This window comes from Martes martes (assembly GCF_963455335.1).
Source record: "Martes martes genome assembly, chromosome: 16".
Lineage (NCBI taxonomy): Eukaryota > Metazoa > Chordata > Mammalia > Carnivora > Mustelidae > Martes > Martes martes.
In genome coordinates, this window is record NC_137904.1 from 21,974,215 (window position 1) to 21,990,947 (window position 16,733).

Below are 16,733 nucleotides of genomic sequence, written 5' to 3' on the forward strand. Positions count from 1 at the left end.
AATCAAGTCAGACACTTAACCCACTGACCCACACAGGTGCCCCCAAATGTTAAGTTTATTAAGTATATAAAATAAGACAGGCTCTTAAATCGGCTACCTGAATCTCCTCCATCTTTTCACCCTTACCTAAAACTGACTGAAATAACATAACCAATTAACTTGACAGGATTTTGGAATTAAAGTGATTTTTTTTTAAAGATTTATTTACTTGACAGAGAGACAGTGAGAGAGGGATCACAAACAGGGAGAGTAGAAGAGGGAGAAGCAGTTTTCCTGCTGAGCAGACAGCCAGATGCAGGGCTTGATGCCAGGATCCTGGGACCATGACCCGAGCCGAACGCAGACAGACGCTTAACAACTGAGCCACCCAGGCGCCCCAATTAAAGTGATTTTTAAAAATTAAAAAAAAAAGAGGAATTGCGGCATAAATGAGTGACATACTTTTAAAATAAACTATGTGCATGAATTAAATGTACAAACACATCACTATTTTTATTTGCATTTAAGCCAAATGCGCTGTGAGATAGTTACTTAGGATATCTGATCCATATTTTACACATTAACACAAATTTCAGAACGTAAAGTATAACAATAGTTTCTAGTTTATTGTTCAAATACACGTATTTTTATCCAGAACACAGTATTTATAAAATACCTCCTGCAACAAAACCAACATTATTAGGGGGTTGTTTGAATTATTTTTTAACGGCTATAGTGGAGCCCACTGTCCTCATTAAGTAACTATAGGGATTTAACATTATTTAAGTTGCTTGAATACAAACAAGAATGTGGTACTGATAATTAAATATGTATCAATTCATTCAAACATTCAAGATAAAAGGACTTATTTTTTTACTTAAACCAAAAATGAATTTTGAAAATATATTTAAAAATGCTGTCCCAACCACTGTTAACACACTCCTTTATGCCTTCACAAAGTATGGTCCAGGAGTTACAATTTTTGTGCTTCCACAGTTCTATCTGGGCAGTTATCAGTCATCATCTTTCTCAATATATGTCTTTGCATTAACCCGTGCCATTTGCCTGGCCAGGTACCTGTCTCTAGCTGACATTACAGTTTCTGCATTGCTTCGCTTTGCAAACTTGTTCCCCACCTCAGGTGGTCTCTCTTGTTCTTTGCCCATCTCTTGGCTTCCCTCTGTGAGTCTGTGTTTTGCTCCTACGGATGTTTCAGAACTGGAGGGTTTCTCTGGGTTTCTCTCTTTGTCCTTTTCCGTATTTCTCATTTTACTGGATCCTTCCTGGTCAAGAAACCTATCCTTTGCCCTAGAATTTGGGCTGCTTTCTTTTTTGTCTCGGCTTCTTTCTGAAGATTGAACACTTATTTCCCGTTGTTCTCTATCTCTGTACTTATCGCTGTTTTCATATCTTTCTTTCCTTGCTTTCATATGCTCTTCCTTTTCTTTGCTTTTCTCTTCCTTCTCTCCTCCTCTCTCACTGTGTCGGTTGTGATCACTTCGTTGTCTATCTCTGTCGTGTTCTCTTGGGGAGTATCTCTCCCTGTCTTTCTCCCTTTTCCAATCTCTGTCATTTCTTTCTCTTTGGTCTCTTCCCCTCAGTTTATCTTCATATTCATGCTTCTTCCAGTGAGAATCTCTATGACTGGCCTCTCTGTGCCTATGAGAATCCTTCTTTTCTTTTCGGTAATCATGGTCAGTGTAATAGTTTTCACGATCCCTGGATTGTCTCTCTTGGTGCTGATCTTCCCTTTTCTCATGAACTCTTGACTTGGACCTTTTGGTGTGGCATTTGGTACCATGCTCTCTTTCTTCACTAGAAGACCGTGAGTGCGCTTGATTTCTCTGATGCTTGGAGTCACTCTCGGAGGTCTCTGTGACCTTTCTCCTTCTGCAGTTCACTTTATTATTTTCTTCCATTTCATCATTCTCCCTATTAGCATCAAAGTCACTGTCTGCATCTGGGTTTTCCTCTGCTTGCACAACAGTTTGGACACTGCTTTTCTCACGTGGTATTCTGTTCTCCGAACTTACTTCATCCGAATAACCTCTTGATTTCTCTTCCTTTATCCCAGATCTTAAAACAGATAATATAACACAAAATGTCACATTATCACTATAGTAAGCACATGAAGTGGTCAAGTAATTTTTCTCAATACTTAAACCAATATAACTACTAAATGCAAAAAGGTGCTATTTACCCTGTAAACATCTGCAAACTAGTATTCTCCAACCATTTAGAGTATTTTCAGAAAAAGTTAGAAGTAAAACAGAGCAAATTAGCCTTTCTGTATTGGACCACTAGAACCTTCAAGCATAAGTCTGTGTAAGGTCTTCATTTTTGTTCAGCATGATAAAGAATAATTGGGAATAGTAAGATATATTCCGGATCTAAGTGCTATTTTCACAACGTGAAGTTCAAGTTGCAGCTTTGACGGATTCTTATTCCTCTCTTTTCAAAAAAATTCAAGAATAGCTCTGGAAATAGCTGAAGATATTTTCACAGCAAAATGGTAGCAAAATCTAATTCTAAATATCACTACATAATTTCTTATGATTAAAAAGGCATGAGCATCCTAATATAACCCCTGGCACCTATCACAACAAAATAGGAATACGTGAATTCATCTGATTACAATAAAAAACACCAAAAATTATTTACATCACCTACATTTTCCCAACTGGTAAGTGTGGCTAATTTATTTACATTAGCCACACATTTATTCTTACTGATTACATAGTAATCGTACTAACAGAACTGTGGTTCTCTGGGAATTGCTGGCAGAGCTGTCTTGGCTAAAGGATTATTTAATAGCTAGGAATTCCATTATTAGACTCTGAGAAAAGTACAACTATAAAATGACATTATGGAAATCTCATGGCTGGCCTCACAACTATTCCAGAAGAAACTCTAATAGAAATTCTAATTTTCTACTAAAAAATCTCTCTTCAAATATACTTCCTTAGACGACTTATTTTCATCAGTTTTGTAATCAAACCCAGAATTTGACAGCGGGAGGGAAGGTGGAGTATAAATCTAATTCTGGCTCTTCAGCCCTAATTCTCTTTCCTTTTCCTAGCAACACAGACTTAGATCCTCTAATCTTAATGTTTCTATTCCCAAAAAACCATTTACTCAGGTACAAGCTTAGGACAAATTCTCCCTTTTAACTTCAGCTTTATACTTATGATAGTCATTTCACCATTCCTACAATACCTTATGATTTTATTAAAAAAAAACCCTCCAATCCTTATTTTCAATGCCAGTGCTAATGGACGTATATACAAAATGGTAATGTTCATATCTGTGCCATCTAATATGGTAGCCACTACCCAAATGTGGCAACTGAGTATTTGTAATGTAGCTACATATTAGGTAGTACATTTCTAGCCCTTGATATGTGAATCTTCTGTTTTATAGAGGCCAAGTTCTATTTATGAAAAAAAACCACTTCCCTTATATACTATTTGAATATACACGTAGGATTACTGCAGAACAGAAATAAGTCATCTGTGGGTTTTTAATTAAGAAAGTGTAAATCCCTAACAATTTCATTAGGTCAGGTTTGGCTGACAACACAATATGCAATACTGCATTCCTTTATCTTTCAGAGGGTTAAAGTGATCCCATAACCACAGATCATGAATGGAATCTTTCTTCTACTATTCCATATGCCACGTCTTACCTGGCTTCACGAAAGCTGCATGTAGGTACTTTTTCTTCACCAACTGCTTGATTTAACAGATGTCTATAAAATCCACTGAGATCTTTCTGCTTGGTTACATCCAAACATGCTAAGAGGAGGCAAGAAAAGTGAAAGAAATATATTCAACAAGGCATAACACAGTTCAGTTTTTCAGATACAGAGAATGTAACATACATAGTGTATAAACTACTCTCTAGATCTAGTTAGCAAACTATAGCCTGCAGGCCAAATGTGGCTTACTGTTTTTGTAAATAAATTTTTATTGGAATATAGACTTGTTCACTTATTGTTCAAGCCTGCTTTTGCATTAGAAAGGCAGAACTGAGTAGCTCCAGCAGAGATCATATGGTACACAAAGCCTAAAATATTTACTTATCTGGTCCTTCACAGAAAATCTGACAACTGATATTCTATATAAACACATAATACATGCTTAGAATATTATAGATTTGATTTTCTTCTATTTAAAATTGATGAGCATCTGCTAATTAAGCTATTTATAAGTATACAATGCACTTAGGTCTTGAGAAATGACCATGAGTACAAAATACTGAAGTAAAGCACATTAAGACATTCTCTGGCTCTTGCACATCTTTGTTCTTTCTTGAATTAACGTTACTATTTTTCTAAATGCCTACCCAGTTCTCTGAGTGATGTTACTCTAGTTTTCTAAACCCAGAAAATATAACTAGGATTTAAATCTTGGTTTATATTGCTTCTGACAAATATTGTGGTGTTATGACTTGTAATAAAGGTTTTTACATTTGGAATTATTTTCTAAGGCAATGACTTGTAATGGCTATAGTTTTAAGCAACCAAACGAGAGATGTGAATTCCAGTAGAAGTAACAGTTACTAAAAGTACAGCTAAGTTTTTAGTCATCATCTCTTCTCCATTTTATAGTATCACAGACTATCATATCTACACCTTGAATTCATATAATGAGGACCACTACATCTAGAATCTAGAAGTTCAGGGACAGAGCAAATGGCAAAACCACAGGGCAGAATTTTGCTGCTTCTGTTTCCTTCTCCCCTCCTCCCTCTTCCAGTTCACCTTCGAGTGCAGCAGCCCTTTTTTCTCTTTCTTCCTCTTCAGCTCTCTCTTGAAGTTTTTTCTTATAGGCAGATGTCACAAATGCCTCCTTATCATCAAACTCTCCCTTCTCCATTTCTCGTTCTCTCTGTATTTTCTTTTCCATTCTCTTTTCCTGTTCCTTTTTTCTGATCTCAACTGCTTTTAGTAAGTTGTGAATATATTTGGGCTAGAGGAAAAAATAAGATAATTCAGGGAAGAATCAAAGATAAAAATTAAGAATATTCTGTTTTTATCATGAATTTATTAAGATAACAATGGCTAGCCCAAATAGGTGGGACTGTCATTCTCTCAAAAAAATATAAATTTATTAGTAAGACTGAAACTAAAATTCTTTTCAATAAAAATTTAAGTGTAAAGACAAATTATTCAAAATGCTATTTTACTTTTTTAAAAATCTCAAACTAATTTTTCCACTATGTTTTCACCTTTTTTACAGGAATTGTCTCAATACTTCAACAGAAAAGTAAATCAGAAAGGTTCTTACTAGTTTTTCACATTAGTTGAAATACGGTTATTTAAAAGAATAGATGGGGGTGCATGAGTGGCTCAGTCAGCTCAGGTCTTGATCTTGTGGTTGTGAGTTCAAGCCCACCAATGGGCTCTACATGGAGCCTATTTAAAAAAAAAAAGCTGCAATTTTACACCACCACCCTACTTGTACTACTATAAAATGTAAAGATCCTTAACAATCAGTCTCCGCTTGTGAAAGAAATAGAATGTTAGAAAATTTGGACTTATATTAAGACCCCACTCTCAATCATCTTTTTGAAACTAAAAATATGCTATATGTGCAGATGATTCAGCTGTCAGCCTGAAAGCAATAAAGAAATGAGAAGATGATAAAACACAAAATATGAACAGGAAGAGGAGTTACTAAACAAAGACTTTCTAAGAAAAAATTTCAAAAATTTATTTGTAGGGCGCCTGGGTGGCTCAGGCGTTAAGTATCTGCCTTCAGCTCAGATCACGATCCCAGGGTCCTGGGATGGAGCCCCGCCATCATGCTGTCTGCTCAAAGGGAAGCCTGCTTCTCCCTCTCCCATTCACCCTGCTTGTGTTCCCTTTCTCACTGTGTCTCTCTGTCAAATAAATAAATAAAATACTTAAAAACAAGACAAAACATAAAACTCTGTTTAAAAAAAATTATTTGTGAAGGTGATAAAACAAAAAATCAAAACTTACTGTTTTTATTGTTAGATAATTTACTCGTTCTTATTAGGATACCAAATGTGGGCTTCTTGGGTTCTAAATCAAATCTATGTTATCAGGAACTAGGGGCTCTTCACACTTCAAATACCCTTATAAAAGGCTTTCCTCAGATCATTCCTCATGCTAAGTAAGATTAGATATAAAATGCAGGTCAAGGGGTACCTGGGTGGCTCAGTCAGTTAAGTGTCCAACTCTTGATTTTGGCTTGGGTCATGATCTCAGGGTTTAGTAAGATCAAGCCCCATGTCAGGCTCCACAGTCAGTGGGGAGTCTGCTTGAGATTCTCTCCCTCTACCCTCCCCACACTTGTACATTCACGCTCTCACTCTCACTAAAATAATTAAATAAATCTTTGAGGTCAAAGAAATTTGTATTTTCAGTTACAAACCTTCCGGTCTTTTCCCAAAAGCAATTTGGGATTATTTTCTTCCTTTTTCTTCTGCATTTCATCATAAATACTGTCATATTCATATACAGTGGAATCTTCTGCAAGGGCCTTCTGGATTTCTAGTTTGGTCTAAAACAAACAAACAAACAAACATGTCTACAAAAATATGAGCCAGCTGAAACATACCATAAAAAGTCTTGGTTAACTTTTCTGAGAGAGGATCATGAATCAGATATATATTACAAAATTCAATTACATTTTAGACTAAAAATATAAACATCAGTCTGGAGCCAGGCTGCCTGGGTTTGAATCATGGCTCTATAACTTACAGGATACTCTGAGTAAGTTTGTGTAAAATCTTTTCTTGCCTCAGTTTTCATCTAAAAAAATTAGGAAAATAATTGTATCCACCTTCTAAGGTGTTGTATTATCTGCTTTCCATAGTTCATTCATATATGATTTTTAAAAATAAGCAACAAACACCTCAAGTCAAGAGCAGAGAACTTCTGAACTTGGCTTGACAATATTTATTTACCAATGACCTAATGCAAATATTATAGCTAAGGATGACATTTAATAGGTTTTCCAGTGAAACAGGGAGTCAGATAATGTTGCCATCATCGGTTCTGTGCACTTGAAGACCAGATAAAAGAACAGAAGGAAAAAGAACGTTGTCTGGCTATTAAAATAACCCATTCCTTAAAAGGGATCTGAATCAGCAAAGAAGTTACACTCTCACTCTTAGCAGATGATGTGATACGCTCTGTGGAAAACCCGAAAGACTCCACACCAAAATTGTTAGAACTCATATAGGAATTTGGCAAAGTGGCAGGATATAAAATCAATGCAAAGAAATAGCTGCATTTTTATACACTAAAAGTAAGAGAAAAAGAGAAAAGGAATCGACTCCATTTACAACTGCACCCAAAACTGTAAGATACCTGGGAATAAACCTAGCCAAAGAGGCAAAGGATCTGAAAACTACAGAGCCCTCATGAAAGCTACTGAGGAAGACATAAAGAAATGGAAAAACATTCCATGCTGATGGACTAGAAGAACAAATATTGTTTAATAGTCAATGCTACCTAGAGCAACTATACATTCAATGCAATCTCTATCAAAGTAACAACCAGCATTTTTCACAGAGCTGGAACACACAATGCTAAAATTTCTATGCAACCAGAAAAGACCTTGCATAATAGTCAAAGGAATGATGAAAAAGAAAACCAAAGCTGGTGGCATCACAACTCTGGACTTCAGACTATTACTAGGCTGTAATCATCAAGACAGTATGGTACTGGCACAAAAACAGACACAGAGATCTACGGAACACAATAGAGAACCCAGAAATAGATCCTCAACTCTTGGCCAACTCATCTTCGACAAAGCAGGAAAGAATGAAACTGGACCATTTTCTTACACCACACACAAAAACAGACTAAAAATGGGTGAAAGACCTCAATGTGAGACAGGAATCCATCAAAATCCTTGAGGAGAACACAGGCAGCAACCTCTCTGACTTCACCTGCAGCAACTTCTTGCTAGACATGCTGCCAAAGGCAAGGGAAACAAAGGCAAAAATGAACTACTGGGACTCCAGCAAGATAAAAAGCTTCTGCACAGAAAAGGAAACAGTCATCAAAACCAAAAGGCAACCTACAAAATGGGAGAAGGATTTGCAAATGACATGTGAGATAAAGGGCTAGTATCCAAAATCTATAAAGAACGTATCAAACTCAACACCCAAAGAATAAATAATCCAGTCAAGAAATGGGCAGAAGACATGAACAGACATTTTCTCCAAAGAAGACATTCTAGTGGCCAACACATTAAAAAAATGCTCAACACCACTCAGCATCAGGGAAATACAAATCAAGACCACAATGAGATACCACCTCACACTAGTAAGAATGGCTAAATTAAGTCAGGAAACAACAGATGTTGGCGAGGATGCGGAGGAAGGGGAACTGTTGGTGGGAACGCAAGCTGCTGCAGCCACTCTGGAAAATAGCATGGAGGTTCCTCAAAAAGTTGAAAATAGAGCTACCCTATGACGCAGCAATTGCACTACTGGGTATTTACCTCAAAGATACAAATGTAATGATCTGAAGGGGCACGTGAACCCCAAAGTTTATAGCAGCAATGTCCACAATAGACAAACTGGAAAGAGTCCAGATAGCCACTGAAATCTTGCCATTTACAACGACAAGGATGGAACTAGAGGGAATTATGGTAAGTGAAATAAATCAGAGAAAGAGTTATATGACTTCACTCATATGTGGAATTGAAGGGACACCTGGGTGGTTCCGTCAGTTTAGCACCTGCCTCCAGCTCAGGTCATGATTCCAGGGTACTGGAATGGAGTCCTGAGTTGGGATCCCTGCTCAACTGGGAGTCATCTTCTTCCTCTCCCTCTGCCTCTCCCGCTATGTGTGCTCTCTCTCTCTCACTCTGCTCTCTCTCAACTGATAAAATCTTAAAAAAAAAAATACATGGAGGGGCGCCTGGGTGGCTCAGTGGGTTGAACCTCTGCCTTCAGCTTGGGTCATGATCTCGGGGTCCTGGGATCGAGCCCCAAGCAGGGAGCCTGCTTCCCTTTCTCTCTCTCTGCCTGACTCTCTGCCTATTTGTGATCTCTGTCAAATAAATGGATAAAATCTTTTTTAAAAAATGTGAAATTTAAGAAACTAAACAGAGAAACATGGGGGAAGGGAGGGAAAAATAACACAAGACGAAATCACAGAGGAAGACAAACCACAAGAGCCTCTTAGTCCAAACTATGGAAAGAACCTAGATGTCCATCAACAGATGAATGCATAAAGAGATGTGGTATATATATACAATGGAATGCTATGCAACCATCAAAAGAAATGAAATCTTGCCATTTGCGATGATGTGGATGGAACTAGAGGGTATTATGCTTAGTGAAATAAGTCAATGAGAGAAAGACAATTATCATATGATCTCCCTGATATGAGGAAGTTGAGAGGCAAAGTGGGGGGTTTGGGGGGTAGGAAAAGAATAAATAAAACAAGATGGGATCGGGAGGGAGACAAACCATAAGATACTCTTAATGTCACAAAACAAACTGAGGGTGGCTGGGGGAAGGGGTTAGGGAGAGGGTGGTGGGGTTATGGACACTGGGGAGGCTATGTGCTATGGTGAGTGCTGTGAAGTGTGTAAACCTGGCGATTCACAGACCTGTACCCCTGGGGCTAATAATACATTATATGTTTATTTAAAAAAATTATAAAAATTAAAAAATAAATAAAAAATAAATCACATTTTTAAAAATTTGTGCATTAAATCATTTGAGACTGTTGAGTTACACATTATATTCCAGTATGAAACAAAGATATTATTTTAACATTACTAAACTACATAATTCTGTGCCCATTCTCCAGGGTGGCAGTAAACATAATGGCTAAAAGCATGCACTTTGCAACTGTACTGCTTGGGCTGAACTACGAGACCTAATAGAAGTCACATAAATCATTTTGCCTTCATGTCCTCAACTACAAAATGAAGACTGTAAGAGCATCTATCTTACATAATTATTTTAAGAAATTAATTCTTAAAAAGTAGTTGCCATCTGGGTATTCTATAAGATTAAGGAATCACTGACCTCCACCTCAGAAACCAATAATACATTATGTTAATTAAATGAAATTAAATTTTAAAAATTAAAAAATTTAAATAAAAATTATTTTTGTTATGTAGCATTTCAAATCGAAAGAATAGCATATACACACACCCACGCAATAAAATGCACACTCAAGAATGTGTCACCCAGCTTAAGAACTAGAATATTACAAGTATCTCAAAGTTATCTATGTGTTCCTCCATGATTCCCTGTGCCTACTACATAATTAAATAATATTCAAAACTGAATGCTTATTTTCTCCCCCCTTTTCCCCCATATATGTATATGGCTCTAAGTAATGTACTCTATGATGTGCTATTGTTATCACCTTCATATAAATGTTATCAGCTTCATTAAAAAAAAAGTAGTTGCCATAAAAATCTGACACGTTAGAAAGTGTTTAACAAATTTATCCTTATGCAGGATTCAAGTAGAGAAGGGAGAAACAGATGTCAAAAGTTAAAACGTGGAGGGGGGAAAAATTAAAATTAAAAAGAAAGGTACCGTGACATTGTTTAGTTTCATTATGTTCTGCAGCAGCTAAATCTAAGATACAATGGCGTAGTAGAAAAATCAGAAGACCTTCAGGACTAGTTCTGTAATTAGTTGTGTGATCATGAGGGGTAATTTATCCTTTTGAAGGTAATTTATCCTGATTTCTTAATCAGGACCATGAGCAGGTTTGTGAGAATTTTAAAAATGTAATGTGTGTACAAAAAAGTGCTTGCAAATATGACCAGAGCACTCTACAAATATAAAGTATGAGGCAAATCTATTGAAAATCAGATATTCCCCATTCTTAGTAGATGAATTTCAAATATAAAATTATGAAACCACTTTGGTGTGAAGAGACTTTTTTTAAGCAAGTAGACTCTCTAGTAAGAATTATTAAACCATATAATCCACTTAAGACTACTGAGTCATCTGAAAAGAGAAATGGGTTTAATCTACAACACAGCAATGAAGAGTTAATTCTTCATTGCGCTTTTTCCTTGAAAATTTATCACAAAAACCTGAAATATATGTAAATCAAGAAACATCTTAAATATTTTCAGAAAAGAAGGGTCAAGATAAAATTATTTCTTTATACACAACTACTCTGCTCAGTCTTAGGACATAGATGCCAAAACTCATACTGAAATACTTATCTCACCAAATACATTTAATTCACTCAGCCACCTTACCTGTTTCATTGCTTGTTTCTTAGCAGCTTCCCTCTGAAGGCTTTCACTCACGGAGGTCTATAAAACATAAAAATGTTGTCACTGTTTAAGACTATCTATCTATCTATTTATTTATTTATTTTTAATGTTTAAGACAATTTAAAACTTCTTTTCCAGTATTCTGTTGGCAACTAGTTTCTTACTTATACGAACAAACAGAAAAGTATTAGGAAAAAAATATTATAATTAAATTAACATTTTCAAGGTCTTTTACCAAAACCTAAGGAAACAAATGAATTTTTTTGTAAATCAAGAGCATAGTCTGTAAGATGTAAGAGAAAATAGAATGGTACAGGAAACAATAAGGTAACATGGCTTTTTATTCCCAACTTCACCACTAAGGCACTCAAGTCTCTACAGATTTCAATTATTTTGTGTGCACATGTGAATGTGAGTGAGTGAGTGTGTATGTATTGACTAGGTGGGAAAGCACTGGTTCCTTCCACCATATTTAATGGTATGATTCCCAACAACAAAAAGTCTGTTTTTTAAAAAACATTCACCATTAAATATTGTTTATCAAGTTCTTAGTATATGCTTAAGGCTTTGTTCTAGTTCCTCTAGGTAGTAGGGAAAATAAGAAGAGTCTCTATCCCTGAGAGATAAATGGCCTGAGAGGGAAGACAAGTAACTAAACAGATAATTATAATATAGATGTGATAAGCTATATAATAAAGGAATTTAAAAAAAGGGTTGTGGGAGCAAAGAATCAAGATGGCCTTCCTAAAAAAGATATGACATTAGACCTTAATCAAAAAAATTTAAGACAAGGCAAGAGGTGTTTGGGGAGTGGTAACCACCAGGGCAAAAGTAAACATTCACAGCTAAGAAAAAAATATATAATTAAGCTACTTAAAAAATGCTTTCTCTTAGAAGTATAGGGTTTTGTAAATATACTAACACTGAAAAGTATACTTTAAAAGGGTGAATTTTATGTTATATGAATTTTATCTTAAATTAAGTCTACTGATGAATTTTTTATTGAAAAATATAATCCTCAGCCCTAGGACTACAGTTCTCTAGCCTATTGATATTTGCTGCTTTCAGCTGTACAGTATGAACTGGTGCTTCCTTTATTTTCCATGGCAACAAATAGAACAAAATAAATAAACCTAATTCTAGTTCCCTATGACCGTGGAGATAAAGTTAATTCACAAAGGCCATACAAGTAATAGAACACATACTTAAATTAAAGGAAGTGGATAGGCAAAGAACTAAGGACATTTTAGGTGACAGTAAAAGGACTACAACTAGACAAAAAGATACTGATTACAAAAACAACAAGAGCTAACATTTATTGAGCCAGGTGGTATGCTAAGTGTATTACTTGTATATTATACTTACTACTCATTTAATACAAATTCCTGTCATGTGATAAATTTCTCCTCATTAGAGTATCAATTTTAAACATTAAAATATTAAATATTCTAATAAGCATATCTCATGAATTCTTTCCAATCTATTTTTAATGTCTCAGTCTTTCTAATCAGCATAAATTAAGTATTTTTTGATCACTGACTTAGTAATGTTTTAAAGACTGACTAGAAGAGTAAGTCCCCAAACATTAGACTTTTACTTGCTTTTATTATTTTTTCCTATCTCTATCTCTCCTCTAATCAGTCACAGTTTACCTGCTGTCACTTTCAAACTGGTTGCTTCAACCTAAACTACTGAACTTAGAAAAATAAAACACAACTAGTACTTTTTAGACTCATACAATACAGAGTAAACAGATTGGGAAAGGCCTTTCCAATGTAAAGTATACATACTGTGAGACATAAGAGGTTTTGTCTCCTTGTTTATAAATGTTTTGAAGGATGATGTCTGTCTGTGTGACCTTTGAAAAAATCAGTTATTACTTACAGGGTGATAATATAATGGAGGGAGTAGCTTTACAAATTCTATTCAAGGACTTGTATTCCCGGAATTCTAACAGCATCATCAGTGGATAAAGAGGTAGTGGATAAAGAGGCGAACCTAAGCTGAAAAAGGAAGATTACCTCCTTTTGAAGCTCATTTGATTCTCAGTTTTCAAACTAAAGGAACTCTGACAATGACTATTAAAGTCTTTGGGGCGCCTGGGTGGCTCAGTGGGTTGGGCCTCTGCCTTCGGCTCAGGTCATGGTCTTGGGGTCCTGGGATCGAGCCCCACTCGGGCTCTATGCTGGGCGGGGAGCCTGCTTCCCTTCCTCTCTCTCTGCCTGCCTCTCTGCCTACTTGTGATCTCTCTGTCAAATAAATAAATAAAATCTTAAAAAAAAAGTATAAAAATCCCAACAAATTGAAAATATTTGGGCACCTGGGTGGCTTAGTGGGTTAAGTGTCTGCCTTCAGCTCAGGTCACGATCCCTGGGTCAGTGGGGAACCTGCTTCTCACTCTCCCTCTGTCCCTCTCCCCTCTTGTGCTTGCTGTGTCTCTTGCATACTCTCTCAAATAAATACATAAAATCTTTTAAAAAACTGAAAATATTTTAAGTTGAAATGCATTTAATACACCTAACCTACCCAACATCATATCTTAGCCCAAACTACCTTAAACATGTTCAGATAACTCATATTAGCTACATTGGAGCAAACTTATCTAACACAAAGCCTACTTTGTAATATAGGGCTGAATATCTAATGTAGTTTACTGAATACTGTACTGAAAGTTAGTAACAGAATGGTTAAATGGCCACAGAATAGTAGTAAGTGAATGGAGTGTTCACCCTCATGATCACATGGCTGACTGAGTGAGATGTGGTTCACCACCAGTGCCTGCATCATGACAAAAGAGTACTGCACATCACTAACCCAGGGAAAGATCAGAATTCAAAATTTGAAGTACAATTTCTACTGAATGCATATCACTTCTGCACTACTGTAAAGCTGAAAAATCCTAAGTCAAAGTATTCTAGGTTGGGGACCATCTATGGTTTCTATAAAAAGGAAGGAGGAGCGCCTGACTGGCTCAGTTGGTACTGCATGCAGCCCGTGACCTTAGGATCATGAGTTCAAGCCCCAGGTATCACAAAACACTTTAGTTCTTGCCACAAAATATTCTAGCCTACAAATGGCCTAAGGAAAAAATAGCTGTTACATAATATGATTAAGGATGAATGTGAGTGACCTAACCATAAAATAAGTCATTAATTGATTACTTTCAAAATTAGCAGGCCTGCAGACTTATCAAAAAGAAAAGAGAAAGGACTCAAATACATAAAATCATGAATCAAAGAGAAGAGATCACAACCAACACCCAAGAAATACAAACAACTGTAAGAACATATTATGAGCAACTATATGCCAGCAAATTTGACAATCTGGAAGAAATGGATGCATTCCTAGAGATATATAAACTACCAAAACTGAACCAGGATGAAATAGAAAACCTACACAGACCCATAACCAGTAAGGAGATTGAAGCAGTCATCAAAAATCTCCCAACAAACAAGAGCCCAGGGCCAGGCGGCTTCCCAGGGGAATTCTACCAAGCATTTTTAAAAAAATGTTTTATTTATTTATTTGATAGAGATCACAAGTAGGTAGAGAGGCAGGCAGAGAGGGAGGGGCGGGGGAAGCAGGCTCCCTGGTGAGCAGAGAGCCCGATGTGGGGCTTGATCCCAGGACCCTGGGATCATTACCTGAGCCAAAGGCAGAGGCCTTCACCCACTGAGCCACCCAGGCACCCCATCTACCAAGCATTTAAAGAAGAATTAATTCCTGTTCTCCCGAAACTGTTCCAAAAAATAGAAATGAAAGGAACACTTCCAAACTCATTTTATGAGGCCAGCATTACCTTGATTCCAAAACCAGAAAAAGACCCCATCATAAAAGAGAATTACAGACCAATATCCTTGATAAACACTGATGCGAAAATTCTCACAAAAATGCTAGCCAATAGGATCCAACAGTACATTAAAAGGATTATTCACCATGACCAACTGGGATTTATTCCAGGGCTGCAAAGTTGGTTCAACATCCGCAAATCAATTAATGTGATACAATACATTAATAAAAGAAAGAACAAGAACCGTATGATACTCTCAAGAGATGCTGAAAAAGCATCTGACAAAGTATGACATCCTTTCTTGATCAAAACTCTTCAGAGTGTAGGGACAGAGGGTACATACCTCAATATCATCAAAGCCATCTATTAAAAAACCCACCGCGAATATCATTCTTAATGGAGAAAAACTGAGAGCTTTTCCGCCTAAGGTCAGAAACACTGCAGGGACGTCCATTATCACCACTGCTATTCAACATAGTACTAGAAGTCCAAGCCTCAGCAATCAGACAACAAAAAGAAATTAAAGGCATCCAAATTGGCAAAGAAGAAGTCAAACTCTCACTCTTTGTAGATGATATGATACTTTATGTGGAAAACCCAAAAGACCCCACTCCAAAACTGCTAGAACTTGTACAGGAATTCAGTAAAGTGTCAGGATATAAAATCAATGCACAGCAATCAGTTGCATTTCTTCACACCAACAACAAGACAGAAGAAAGGGAAATTAAGGAGTCAATCCCATTTACAATTGCACCCCAAACCATAAGATACCTAGGAATAAACCTAACCAAAGAGGCAAAGAACCTGTACTCAGAAAACTATAAAGTACTCATGAAAGAAACTGAGGAAACACAAAAGAATGGAAAAATATTCCATGCTCATGGATTGGAAGAACAAATATTGTGAAAATGTCTATGCTACCTAAAGCAATCTACACGTTTAATGCAATCCCTATCAAAATACCATCCATTTTTTTCAAAGAAATGGAACAAATAATCCTAAAATTTATATGGAACCAGAAAAGACCTTAAATAGTCAGAGGAATGTTAAAAAAGAAAGCCAAAGTTGGCGGCATCACCATTCCAGACTTCAAACTCTAGTACAAAGCTGTCACCATCAAGACAGTATGGTACTGGCTCAAAAACAGACACATAGATCAGTGGAACAGAATAGAGAGCCCAGAAATAGACCCTCAACTCTATGGTCAACTAATCTTCAACAAAGCAGGAAAGAATGTACAATGGAAAAGAGAGTCTCTTTAACAAATGGTGTTGGGAAAATTGTGGACAGCCACATGCAGAAAAATGAAACTGGACCGTTTCCTTACACCACACACGAAAACAGACTCAAAATGAAGGACCTCAATGTGAGAAAGGAATCCATCAAAATCCTTGAGGAGAACACAGGCAGCAACCTCTTCGACCAGATGCAGCAAATTCTTCCTAGAAACATCGCCAAGGGCAAGAGAAGCATGGGCAAAAATGAACTGTTGGGACTTCATCAAGATCAAAAGCTTTTGCACAGCAAAGGAAACAGTCAACAAAACAAAACAGTCAACAAAACCAAAGACAACCTACAGAATGGGAGAAGATATTTGCAAATGACGTATCAGATAAAGGGCTAGTATCCAAAATCTATAAGGAACTTATCAAACTCAAAACCCAAAGAACAAATAATCCAATCAAGAAATGGGCAGAGGACATGAACAGACATTTCTG

At 36.5% G+C, this 16,733-nt stretch overlaps 1 protein-coding gene across 3 annotated transcripts in view; it reads right to left on the reverse strand.

Moving 5' to 3' along the window:
* Positions 1 to 466: 466 nt before the first annotated feature.
* NSRP1 (nuclear speckle splicing regulatory protein 1) overlaps positions 467 to 16,733 on the reverse strand; it is a 57,354-nt gene continuing 41,087 nt past the window's right edge. For all 3 annotated transcript variants that reach the window (XM_080826152.1, XM_080826151.1, XM_080826153.1), the window contains 5 exons: positions 11,208 to 11,264; positions 6,381 to 6,509; positions 4,742 to 4,949; positions 3,665 to 3,773; positions 467 to 2,055 (listed from right to left, as the gene is read on the reverse strand). In XM_080826152.1, coding sequence (XP_080682278.1) covers positions 993 to 2,055; positions 3,665 to 3,773; positions 4,742 to 4,949; positions 6,381 to 6,509; positions 11,208 to 11,264 — 1,566 coding nt within the window. In that variant the 3' untranslated portion in view covers positions 467 to 992. The remainder of the gene's footprint in view (positions 2,056 to 3,664; positions 3,774 to 4,741; positions 4,950 to 6,380; positions 6,510 to 11,207; positions 11,265 to 16,733) is intronic.